Source organism: Phalacrocorax carbo, chromosome 6 (genome assembly GCF_963921805.1).
Source record: "Phalacrocorax carbo chromosome 6, bPhaCar2.1, whole genome shotgun sequence".
Taxonomy (NCBI): domain Eukaryota; kingdom Metazoa; phylum Chordata; class Aves; order Suliformes; family Phalacrocoracidae; genus Phalacrocorax; species Phalacrocorax carbo.
In genome coordinates, this window is record NC_087518.1 from 52,231,880 (window position 1) to 52,244,832 (window position 12,953).

At 46.6% G+C, this 12,953-nt stretch overlaps 1 protein-coding gene across 6 annotated transcripts in view; it reads right to left on the reverse strand.

The window, feature by feature from the left end:
* The window catches only part of SZT2 (SZT2 subunit of KICSTOR complex), a 58,892-nt gene that overhangs the window by 36,814 nt on the left and 9,125 nt on the right, over nt 1-12,953 (reverse strand). For all 6 annotated transcript variants that reach the window (XM_064455296.1, XM_064455293.1, XM_064455295.1 and 3 more), the window contains exons 10-20: nt 8,648-8,879; nt 7,884-8,013; nt 6,464-6,606; nt 5,662-5,814; nt 5,195-5,309; nt 2,916-3,121; nt 2,282-2,506; nt 1,780-1,858; nt 1,318-1,415; nt 888-1,056; nt 280-394 (exon numbers count right to left, since the gene is read on the reverse strand). In XM_064455296.1, the coding sequence (XP_064311366.1) occupies nt 280-394; nt 888-1,056; nt 1,318-1,415; nt 1,780-1,858; nt 2,282-2,506; nt 2,916-3,121; nt 5,195-5,309; nt 5,662-5,814; nt 6,464-6,606; nt 7,884-8,013; nt 8,648-8,879 (1,665 nt within the window). The remainder of the gene's footprint in view (nt 1-279; nt 395-887; nt 1,057-1,317; nt 1,416-1,779; nt 1,859-2,281; nt 2,507-2,915; nt 3,122-5,194; nt 5,310-5,661; nt 5,815-6,463; nt 6,607-7,883; nt 8,014-8,647; nt 8,880-12,953) is intronic.

Below are 12,953 nucleotides of genomic sequence, written 5' to 3' on the forward strand. Positions count from 1 at the left end.
GCAGGTCATATGGTCCAACCGCCCTGCTCAAGCAGGGTCACCTAGTCACCTCTCCAGCCTGGGCAGAAAGCCCCAATGCTTTTTTGGCCGTCCCAAGATAAAGCCATTTCTCTGGCAGCTTAGTGCAAGTACAACAAAGTGACCCACATCCATCAAAGTCTAGAAAGTCATTGTCAAAATACCTGTTCCACCTTCCAGAAACCTAATGCGTCTGAGACATTCAGGGCCTACCTGCCTCTTGCTTGTTCAAACCTCTTAGGACATACATGCTGGACTCACCTTCAGTAGCTTTGGTGTCTGAAGGAGGGCAGACCCACTCCTTGTTCTGGCACAACTGGCTGATGTACTCGAAGGTCAGCATGGTGGCAATGCACGCAAGGTCCCGGGGATAGAGCTGCAATAAGCAGTCAAGGCTCAGCTGTGTGCTGCAGAATTATTACCCCCAAATGCACGAGAAAACAGTCTAAAAGCAAGGAGAGGAAACACCCATAATCCTGTCCCCTGACTTTCCCCATTCTTACTCATTGCTCCCTCCTTCTCCACAAGCCCTTTAGCCTCTTTTTGCCTTGTTCAGGAGGGGTGCACTGGCAGTACTGCCTGCAATCCCTGCTCTGGTCCAGCTTGCTCCCCTGCAGTGGAATGACTCTTGACAAAGTAACTTCTACTTTCCCACCTAGCCCAGCCCAGCATTGCATCCACTGCCTTGCAATCCAGAAACCTTTTCCATCCAGTAGCCCAGTTCCTCTTTTAGAAATCTCAGGCTCTTGTTAACAGCATTCCCATCTGTTCTGGCCCTCAACAATTTACCTGCAGTGTTGCGGTGCACTTGCAATAAACCCTTCTCCCTCTACAAAAGAGCCCATGTCCCTGCCCCTTCAGGTACTCACCGCTTTAGGTATTTTCTGGTAGGGCAAGCCACGGAGGTGCTTCCAATTCTCAGAAGTACTGTGGACATAGCCGCTCTGTGGCTCTACCCAGCACTCAGTGACCAGGTTCAGTTCTGTGTCCACCTCAATGGCCTCTACCTCTGTATCATTGTCATCATCTGTGGAAAAGCTGCAGGAAAGACACAAGGCAAATCCTGCGAGATGGCACAGAGCCAGCAGTCCACTGCAGGTCCTCTCAGAGCTGTGAGAGCAGCCACACAAACCCTAGGTTTGCAGGCAACGCCCCAGCTAACTGGTGGCCAATCCATGACAGCTAGTTGTCTGTACTAGATGATGGAGGACTCCCTCCTTCCCACGCTGCCCGCAAAGGGCAAGTCTGGAGCCGTGACTCCGCTGCTAGCCCTCCTTGGGAGCAGGGCAACAGCCTCACCTGTCCTTGGTGGAGGTGGAGTGGGGCGGGAAGAGGATGTATTGGACGACACAGGTGTGCTTCTCCCTGCCACTGCTGCTCTCACTTGACCCGTCAATCTGGAGGGGAGACACTGTGTGAGCCTGGCCAGCAGCACCAGCCCACACCTACCCAGTGCTCCCCTACACAACACAGCCCCATCACCCAGCTCCACTAGCAGCAGTGGAAAGAGGAAGCCTGTCCCAGCCCTAGGAACTCCTCCAGCACAGCATGTCCCTATCAGCAAAGCAGCTCTCTAACTGCAGATGAAGACAGGAAAATGCCCAATCCACAAGCTGCTTTACTTCAGGCGAGAAGACAGGTCTCCCTGTACATGTCAAGGGTGTGTGCTAGAAAGGGATGGGAAATCCCATCACAGGAAGCTGAATCCACCTCAGAAGAAGCCATGAAGAATTGTGTCCACACTGCAGCACCCAGCCTCACCTGTATAGGCAGCTCCAGCACCATGTTGATAATTCCATCCCCACTGGATGCAAAGTGGAAACCCTCTGACAGACGAACCCTGGCAACAGAGAGGCAGTCAGACATGGGGGACTTCTTTATCCATGCTGCAAGCCTTAAATACAAGAATAATTGTACCCTTCACCCCATAACACCTTCCTTCCCAAGACAGGGAGCTATAAACAGAGAATGGGGAGATGTGACACTCTGCACAGGACAGCCTGTGTGAAGATCAGCATACTCCAGGCACAGTAACAACTCTTGCCCTTCTAATATGCTTTCCAGAACCATCCTTTTCCTCAACTGCAGCTGCAGATCTGGGTAAAGCACTGGTCCAAGTAGCTCTAGAAGCTGTGTACAGGACCAAAACCCTCTGCACAGCAGCTTCAACTGTTACCTATAATAAGGCCTCAGATCCACCCTGTTTTCTCTCCATCCCCAGGACTAGCTGGAGAAAGCACCCCCATGTGGCTGTGCAACTTACTCTGTGAGCGTGGAAAGGAGCTGGGCTACAGCGGTGATAGGCACAGCTGGTGCCAGCCCTGACTGGACACTCCAGATCCAACGCTGGTGATAGAAATAGCGGGACAGCGAGGCCAGGGTGGAAGAGGCAGTACGATTGGCCACCATAGTGAGCGGGCCAGACACCGGGGGATGCTCCAGGTTGAGAATGAAGGGAGCTCGATAGTCAGAAGGCAGCTTCTCATACCTAGGAGAGGGCAGAAATGTGGATGGCCGAGGTGGAAAGAATGTTCTGCTCAGGGCCAGAGCTGCCTGGATTCACAGCCTGCTTTCTGGGCCCAGGACAGAGCCCTCCAGCAGCAGAACATGGCTAGCCCAGCACAGGACCCTGCTCTGTAAGCAGTAACTAAATTTACTTCTGCATCATATTATTAGGGGTAACAAATCTGCCTGTCCAACACAGCCCCCCTGCTGCAAGTCACAGCCCTCCCAGGCTACAGCTGCCATTCCCAGCCACACAACCCAAACCCATCCCAACAAGGACCAGCTTCACAGCACTCTCATCCCGCAACTAGCGGCACCATCTCACACACCCTCCTCTCTCCCACTTCCCAGGGCAAGGGAGCTGTGCTGATGGCCTGGATCTCCACCACTACCTGATGAGTAGCTTCTCCAATGGTTTGTGCAGCACAACGAGGCAGGGTCTATCTGAGAGGGCTGACTGGGCCCCAGCCACAGGTGGAGACTTGGAGGGAGAACTACTGCCAAACATTTTCCTCTTTGCTTTTGGAGTTGCCTCCTTGCTCTGGACCCTGTGGGGAAAGCGCAGCTGCAGGATTCGGTCCCGTAACTCCTCCACTATCTGTCATGGCAAAAGCAAAAGGTAAACGTGACCACCTTTGTCTGGAGACAAAAGCTACTCAAAACAAAATTCCAGAACAAGAGCCTGACTAAAAGGAATAGAACACTCCTTGAATATACAGATGAGCAGAAGTTACAGGTATTTTTTTCTTCTGTGTCACTAGCAAGACCAGGATCAAGAAGACACAAGGCTCTTAGGTCCCCATTTTAAAAACTACAAATATCTTTAAAAGCTGCCATGCAATTAATTTGTTTTTCATCAGAGTTATGGAAAGTGATTTCTTCAGCCTTGAAATTGTCTTTGGGTTTTTTTGGACCTTTCTTTTGCTTTTAAAGATATGCGCCCTTCGTGGTTTCATACTGATAAAACAGAATCGCTGATGGTGTTTAAGCTCCCAAATCCAAGGTGTACTATGTTGCAGCTACCAATACTGGCTTCCAGCCACCGTCATGCCGCTTAGGTGTCCACAAAGCGCATAGATTGAAAGGGCAGAGAAAACCAAATAGCTTTGTGCTACCTGCAGATTTCCCCAGCTTGCTACCTGCTACCTATCTGTAGATGAGTTCCCTACCTTTTGGCTAGTAAAAAGATTGTGAAAACCACAAACAGCTTCTGCTCTGATAAGAAGAGAGCACTTTTTCAATTTCCTTGCCTTGTTCCCTAAGACAATTTCTGTTTTATGACACCCATTCCTACTCCAGTTCTACAGTTATGCCTTATATGGAGTCTCAACAAAAGCCTTCTGAAAGTCAGACTCAGGTATTTCTTTCCTTTAAACATTGGAAATTTGAATAGCTCAACACAAAAAACCCTTCTCCTTAAACAAGACGGGCTAAGTTCTACCTCCATTCTCTACACTGGGTAGCTAATCAGCCCTACAGCAGGGGAAAAAATAAATAAATAAATAAAAGATTGTGCATGATACAATTTATGATCTACATACAGCTCCACCTGCAATGATCTGGAGCGTGCCCAGAGCTGCAGGGGATGGTGCCTGTCTCACACCTTCTTTATGAGACAGGTATTAACTTACACCTGCCAGAGGGAACTCCTTCATAAAACCTGTCACTTGGCATTACCAGCCCACATGACAGCCCAGCAACCAGTGCCCAAAGCCTGGATTCCTTAAAGACACGAAAGGGCAGATCCTCCAGAGCGCCAGAGCATTTAGCATTATCTGGGCTCATTTTCTCAGAAAGAGATGGTCCTTCCCACATTTGCCAGCTTCTCCTCAGACTAATCTAACACTAAAGCTAAGTGAGACAAACCAAAGATTTCTTTCATGAAAACAGAAGATCAAGGATTAATGATAAACCTCTTGTTTATAACAAAAGGTTCACACAGCTTAACAGCAGGACATTTGTCTCATACTTAACTGTTTCACCTACAAACACTTGTCTCAGCCATTAGAGCTGGAGAAACAGCCCACTGTAACCCCACCTTCTTCACCGACAAGGGCAGCCCATTTCTTTTGGTATAAAAAGGTTATTACGAGTCTATCTAGCAGACTTGCACCTCTTTAAAACATTTTCTGGGTATAACATTTTTTTCTCTCCCTCTACTGTTCATGCGGGGCATTGTTCACACTTTAACTCTAAATCCTCCCTGCCCAAATGATACAATATACATATGCAATTCACCACCTGTTGAAGCAGATAGCCTAGGGAACACGTAGTACATCCATCACAGAGGTCTTTACAGATGAGTCATACAAGTATCTGCTGTTCCTGATAGACAGTATTGATTGTGCTTTGGTCACAAGGACAGACTAAATAACCTTTGAGTCATTTCAAGCCCCACAGTTGAATTAAGCAGTGGGAAAAAGATTCATGTGACCAGCTATTCTATCGATCTTCATGTCTTTGGGTTTAGATCTTCCATGGACGTATCACAGAAAGCTTTTCTAAACTATCCCTTTCTGTTACAGTAAATTCACACTCATCTAAGCCTTAACATAGCAGTTAGTTATTAGAGGATATTTGTCCACAGTGTCGCCTGTGACCTACTCACCACTTCCACATTCAGAACTTCTTGCTCTGCTCCTACCCCAGGAAGCAGCCAGCTAGCTCTCACCTTGTTCCTGGCCTGTGCAGGTGTGCCAATGGGGAAACCCAGCCGGAGAACCATGCAGGGAGCTTTGGAGATGATCCGCACCACATAAAACGAGGAAGGTGTGGGATCCTCAGAGCTAGGGAGGAGGGATTAAGAGAGGGCTGAAATAGCATGGATCTTGCTGCCCTGTCGTGTCAGACCAAGTGGAGGCCTGCTCTGCAGAGCTCAACAGCCCACACAACTTGGCAGCAACACACATCAGTTCTAGCAAGCAGAAACCCCCCAGCTGCCTTCCCTCTCCCTCTGGGCTGCAACTGGAACACGGTGGCAGCAGTTCAGAATACGCAGGGTTTCATACCCCCTTGTCTTGCTCTTATCCTCTCCTCTAGACATCTACTTCTGGCCCATCACAGCGTACTGGTCTAACTGGATCTTTGGTCTGGCCATATGCCTGATTCCCTACATGGCACCGCTTCAGAGCCACTCACCCATGTATCAGTTTGACGTAGGAGTAGCCCTCCACCAACACGAAGCTGCTCCAGTCCCGCAGCAAGGAGGTGAGTGCTGAGTGAGAGATGCGGCACTGGATGGTGCTGTAGCGACCATTGTTGCCCGGCGTATGCAGGTGCTTGGGCACAGGCCTGCAGGGTGTGGCAGAAAGTCATTGTAGAACCACAGTTTCTCTTCTTCCCCAAAGCCCACAGAGGCTTTGCTACATCCATTCCAACTCATCCCCTGACTGGTACATTAGCTTTATCCCTACACAACAGCCAATACCACCCTGCCTGTGCCTGTTGACAAAAGCCACACTCCCTGAGTGCACAGGGAACCTGCTCTCCACCTTGCAGAGAGCACACCCTTGCATCATTTCTATCTCCCTCCATGCAATATATGGCTATTATTCACATAACTCTGCAACTAGGACCAGCCTCAGGAGAGCAATGCTTTTGGGGAAGATGTTTTCCAGCAGCAAAAAGGACCCTTGTGGGATAGCTCCAACTGGATGGTCCACCTTCCCTGCAATCAGGAAATCCAAAGCCAATAAGGACCTGAGAAACAATTCATGCTCCTGAGAACAGGTCCCCTCTTGACAAAGATGACCTCCCAACCCACGGTCCCTCTCAGATAAATGAGCCTTCACCATCCACCAGGTCCCAGTAGTGAAGCCCTTTCCTTGAGCATAGGCACCTGCAAGACAGCTGCAACTCTGCAACTGGACTGAACTGGATGCCCTGCTTTCCCAGGCTGACCCACACTGTGCTTGTGAGCCCAGCCCTTCCAGTTACATACGTGTCGTGCTCCAGAAGGAGGACTATACGATGCATGTGCAGCCACCTCTGCCAAAAGTTGGCATCCATGGAAAGGATAGGCTTCCAGTAGGAGGCAAACTGGGAATGGCTTGAGTCAGATCCACTGTGCTGCAGGGATAGCACCTGAGAAAATGACAGGGCAGTATTCAGCAAGAAACTGTCTGGTTTGACCCAGAGAGAGGAGGAATTTCTCCAGCAGCTGAGCTGTGTAGGCCTAGAAGGCTGGCCACATCCGTGGTTTTTGACGGCTCCCTCTCAGCAGAATAACTAATTGTGTTCACATTGAAACAGGCAGGACAATGTAAACAAAAATAAATTAGGTTCCTGAAATATCAAGTTAATTAGGAATTTAACTACTTAGCATCAAGTAAATCAACCATGGAAAAGATGGCATATGTAATGGTGTGCTTTCTGATTGAAAGGGGGATATATGGCTTATGTCAGCAGAGCAATTAAACACTGAGATAACTTGTCTGAGAGTGCTCATGCAAATAGGATACCAGCAATGGGTGGCATTGGGCAACTCTGACACGTCTGTACGGCAACACTGTGTTTCCACCAACTATAGCAACTCTGCTGACACAGAAATAAAGTGGTGGTTAGCCATAAGATGGGATGTTCCAGATATACTGTGGGATACATAACCCTACACAGTGAAAATCTGCTAGGCAAACCTAAAGCAGTAAAGCGCTTAAGCAGTAAAATTAAAGGGATAGTTCTCTTAAATTAAAGCTCCCTTAGCTTTGATATCTACTAGTCATCTTCTACGAATGCCAAAGATACCACTAGCAGGGAACGGATAATATGCTAGCACTCCTGCTCAGTGAGCTTCGATGAGTCTGAATTTTGCAATGGAAACTATTAGCTTGTATTTTGTTTAGTTTCTGCTGTGCAGATGACAAGTATCTCTCTTGCACCTTCCACATGAATGCTCAGAGCAATGAGACTATGTAACTATTCAGCACATCCTATATCTTCACCTGATGGTACTGAGCTACATCACCAGGGCACAATGCTGCCAGCAGCAGCTCCACACATATGAGGTATTCACTGAAAAAGCCTGTCAAAAATAAGCGTGTCAGCCTCCCCATCAGTCTCACACATCACATCACTATAGGAAAAAGCTTCAGAGAACACTTAGGAGACTTGCTGTGGGGCTTAGAGGTATAGCTGCAGCAATAAAGACATAGGGTGACGTCTCAGAGAGGAAAAAGTATGGGATGGGATGTTCACAGGCACTGAAGTGCACCTGAACTGAGCAGGACTAAGAGCAAGAGATGAAGCCTGCAAGTTATAGATGATCTTGATTGCCCCTTGGGATTCAGCATCCCCTTGTGCAAGACAGAATAGGCAGGAGGGACAACCTATCCCATATTAAATGGGAGAGAGAGGGAACATACCGGAGTGGTGGAGCCTGGGGGGATGTAGAAGAGAGGCACTCCGTTCTTGGTGCTCTCAGGAATGGTGAAGTGTTCTGGGACTGTGTCAAAGGACTGAAGATGAACCAACATCTGATCTGTCTGGTTGATGCTGAAAGAGAAGAGGAAGTTAGCCACAAAAGCCCATGCTCTCTTCCTAGCTGCCCCAGTCAGCCCAGTGCCTGCACACACAGCACTCCCTATGTATTGGGAGCCCATCTACACCAACATCACTTTCTAGGGCAATGCTGGGATTCAATGCCTGATTGCAAAGAGCATGTTAAGGGAGTTCAAGTGTAACAGCCTATCATATAAAAAGGATGATCAGAGTTGGGAATGAAGCGCTACAAAAGCAATCTGCCAAATAGCAAGGAGTAATGGTCACCCGTGGCCATTTTCTAATGGTTATAGCCCACAGGCCTTTCAGATCTAGGTGTGACCATGCAGCACAACTGCACACTGCCTCCATGGGATGGCAGTCAGAGTTAATGTTTGCATCACAGGACCAGGACTCAGGGGCAGCAGTATCTTCACCATGAAGCAATCTTAGAGACCAGATCACAGGCCAGTTCACGTCTTCCTTGACTAGATGGCAAGCTTGTCACCAGTCATACCTCTTCCTCAGAGCACATTCCTTTGTAAGCCCAGGCTGGGATGGCCACCTGTATAACCAGTGCCCCACCATGCAAGGAAGGAATTTCTTGTTACATTGGACACTGAGAACTGCTGGGGATGGTCCAGCTCACCTCTGCAACGTGTTCCAGAAGCGCCGGATGACTGTAGTGCGGTATAGACTGGTGATAGGCTTCCTCATGGTGCAACTGATGTCATGCAAGATGTCATAGCTTCCTTCCATCGTCACCTCCACCCATGTGCTGCGCTTTGATGGGTCCAGGGGCCAGGGTGTCACAGCTAAGTACTCTATCCTCATGTTATGCTTCCAAAGCAGCACTAGTTTCACCTCCAGCTGAGACCCACCTGCATGGGAAGAGAGGAGTAAGTCCAAGTGCTTGTTTGGTACACATCTGAGCTTCATCTCTGACCAGGGACTCCTGAGTACTGTGAGACCGTTTGATCACTATGGAGGGGACAAAGTAATCTAACAACTGTTTGTTATAGCTGAAGTCATTCTCTCTCCTCCCCAACAGAGGGAGGCTTTGCTTACACAGTAGCACCTGGTGAATAGTTCTTTAAATGTACATATAGTATCTACACTAGAGAAGGCAACTGAAACTCAGAGGAGTTGCTGACATTTGCAATGAGCTCCCTTCTTCACAGGTTCATCTTTGTTTCCAAGAAAACTGTTGCTTTGCACAGATGGGCAGGGCCTTTAAGCTATGAAGTTTTCTCATCTGCACTTTGCAGAGTTAATCTATCCCAATGCAGAGATGTGGGCATTTGGGCATGATGGGCCCAAGATCATAAACAATCTGAAAGGTGAGACCCAATTCTTGAATTAAACTCCCTTGCTCTTCCTGCCCAGACAGTATTTCATGCAATCTAGAACTTCAAGCACCAAAAGCTTCTCACCATGTTTACTCTCTTCTCCCAAAGTTAAGAAGAATGAATATTCATCCATTCTTCAAACTGTACATATTTACCCGTTACTTTAAACGGGCCACTGCATCTCTATCAAGATTAACACAAACACCTGACAGCAAGCCTCACTGAGCCCCAAGAGCAGAAAATTGTCACACTCCTGCTGACTGTGCATGTGCATTTGTACTGAAAGAACCCAGGGAAACACATGACACTCGATAACAGTGCCACGCTGCTGTTTCAACTGCGCAGTCATCTATTCTGATGCCCAGCCTGCTCTATAGTTTGCTAGACTTGCAGCATTTGTGAGATAAGTGATTGGATGTGCTGGAAACCATCCGAACAGGTCATCAGCCTCGATCCTATGCCTCCTGCAGGGTTGCATTTGCTGCTGTCATCGGCACATCCTGCCACCCCCTTCACAGGCTGATTACACTCCATTTTAAAGCCATCTTGCTTTTTGCTCCCATGGTCCCTGCTGGGAGGCTCTCTCAGAGTACTCTTCCCCCACCAATGTTTAGAATAAACCTTCCAGACTACATGCCAAATTCACGCTTGGTTGTTCTTTTGATTAAATTATTTTTATTCCGAGAAGCTTTATTTCCATAACATTGGCAAGGAGTGTGCACTAGGGGAAGAAATCCTTACCCAGTTTCAGCTGTTACTGTGTAGGTTAAACCAAGCCATGGTCATCAGACTATGACAGAATATCCATTCCCCTTAACAGTCTTAACCTTCCTGAACCTCAAGAACAAAGATGATCAAAGGTGTATACTACATTTCACCTGTATTTCATCTGAGGGATTACTAGGATTTTATTTAAGGTCACTAATATTTTCCACAATGGGTGCTTTGCATGACTATAAATGTATTTGCCAGAGTTGTACCATCTGTTGTTTCCGTGTGAAGATTGTCTAGTTTATCAGAGAGGCTAAACAAGAATTTATAACTTTGTCTCCTTCCATTTCATAACATCACTGCACTCTTATTGCTTTAGTGCTCATCCACTGCTTTCTGCACAATATTTTCGTTCTCATAACAAAGCCTTTCTACTTCATCAACAGCAAAAACGATAAGTAAATTCCTACATTTTTTGCCTAGATCATTAATGAAAATATTTCCTACTTCCATCTGTGTTTCCATTAGTCATCCTGGCTTCACTCCTACAATCTAACACAAGCAAAACTAAAAGCACGGGCAAAATATTTGCTTAATTTGAAGTCATACCTAGATGAATCTTTAGCTTGTTCTTACCGCAAAGCAACCTATTTCTGGTTCTTGACTTTCTAGCTAATAAAAGTTTTTGCTGCATCGATTTCTTTCATAAAGTCCAGCTCTGGTTTTTAGAAAACTCACTTTCTCTTCCTGATTCCTGACACTGGGACAGCCATTCTTAATGACCAGCTCATGCCCAGCCATTTTGGTGCTGGACTGATTCAGAGAGGAAGATGAGGTTTTGAAAAATGTCCTCCAGGCTCTCCTCAACACACAGCAACACAAAACGGTCAGTGAGAATTTATTTTTTTTTTGTTACAGAGGACAAACCTCTGTCATTGTCCCAGAAACAAACAGGAGAGGAGCTGAGCTCCATTACATGCTGTGGCCCCACAGCTTCTCAGACACAGCTTCTCTCCCTTCCATACCTTCAAATCCTTCCCCTTTCACAAGCGCTTCTGCATTCCTAACTAACCATAGTAGCCTTCTAAATGCCTAAATATCTAAAATCAAATAGTGAGGGTAACCAGAGCACTTATAAATATCACAAACAACCTCTCCAGGCAACTCTGAGCACAAACCTAGCTATTTATTCCATTTTGCCTTTGGCAAAGTGAAGCAGAAAAGCGACAGTGTCAAAGTCCACAACTGCAGTCTTTCCTCTTGCTTCACAGCCAGCTGGCTCCTTAACAGCCTTTAGTTTGCAACTTTTGGCAAAAGCTTTTGGCAATCCAGGTTAATTAACTGGTTTTTGTTATACACTTCTCTTCAGAATGGCCCAGAGAGCCCTGATTAGCCAAACATGCTTTTCTTTCGCAGAGGCAGGGCTGAATGTCAAAATGTCTCGATCTTTTGTAAACTCTACTTTAAGATGTTAGTTCAATAATTTTTCTGATCGCAGCCAGCAACCCCCCAGAGCATTTAGCCCTTCAAAGTATAAGTAACATTATCTGCTACTATTCTGAAGGCTGGCATAGAAATGCACACAGTATTTTTGATAGCTCAGCCATTTCATTTTTAAATTCCTTCTAAAAGAACTTCATCAAAACATAGAGAAAGTATTTCTGGCTCAGGGAGCCCCTGAGTTGCAAAGAGCTAGAGTGTGCTCAAAGGGAAGAAAAAGGGAAAGGAGAAAGGAGATTTTGTGTACATTTACCCTATTCTTACTCCTCCCTGTGCACCTGCCCATAGCTATTCACCACAGAAGGTAACTCTGATCCAGTGCAGCTGCTCTTCTGCTCTCTGCTCTTGTAAAAACTGAAGGCCAATCCATTTACCATTCCAAGGGCTAAAAGGCATCAGGAAGATACCTAGAGGGAAGTGCAGGGAGCATGGTGAACAGGTGGGTGATATTTCTGATACGTTCCTCCAGAGTCCAGGAATTTGCTGCTTTACAATATCCTGACCCAGAGGTTGTAGCTACACTTTTGTGCAAAAAGGTACAATGTGAACTTCTCTGATTGCTTTCTGAATGACTCACACCGGCTACCTCTTCCAGCATTTCTAGATAGGACTTCACAGTTACCAAGAGCACTTCACCATTGCTGCCAGATTAAGGCTGGCTCCTTCTTCAGTGCTGTCCAAGCCGTAAGCGTACTGGTGCATAGAAGGATAAAAGACACAATACTGAGCACAGCTTTGGCAGCAACTAACTTGTCAGACTGTTTCATAGACATTCCTAGGCAAGGAGAGTGCAATGGACCTAGTTTGCCTGGATTTAAGGGAAGTATCTCATGCCACACCTACAGGAGATCACTGAAAGAGATTACCAGACATTACAAGAAGGGCTGTCTCAATGGAAACCATAGTAGATTCCTTCTTTTAATTGAAAACTCCTGAAAGAAGAAATTAGAGATATGCCTGGAAGCCCAACTTCAGAAATTAACCCACCTAATATGATTGTTAGCATCCTTCCCAAAAAAGCTGGTTTTGATCTATTCAGCTTGTAAGAAGCATCAAGCCAAAAGAACTGCAATTCCCAGTAATCACACTGGAATAGTGAGCTGAACTGAGTGACCTGAACTTAGCAGTACTATTACGTGAAGAATAGCACATTTAGGGACTACTAAACAAACAAAACCCAATAAAACAGCCCTAAGGACTCATCAGCTGGAAGCAAAGGTGCATGAAAGACGCAGGGATTTCCGCACTAACAATGCAATGCAACCATGGAGAAAGCTCATGTGATTCCTGGTCTTATCAGATACGGTATTTTACTTCAGAAGTAGGGAAGTACTAGTGTTACTGAACAAGGCACCAATAAAACCACATTTACAGCACTCTTGAAACATACTTGAA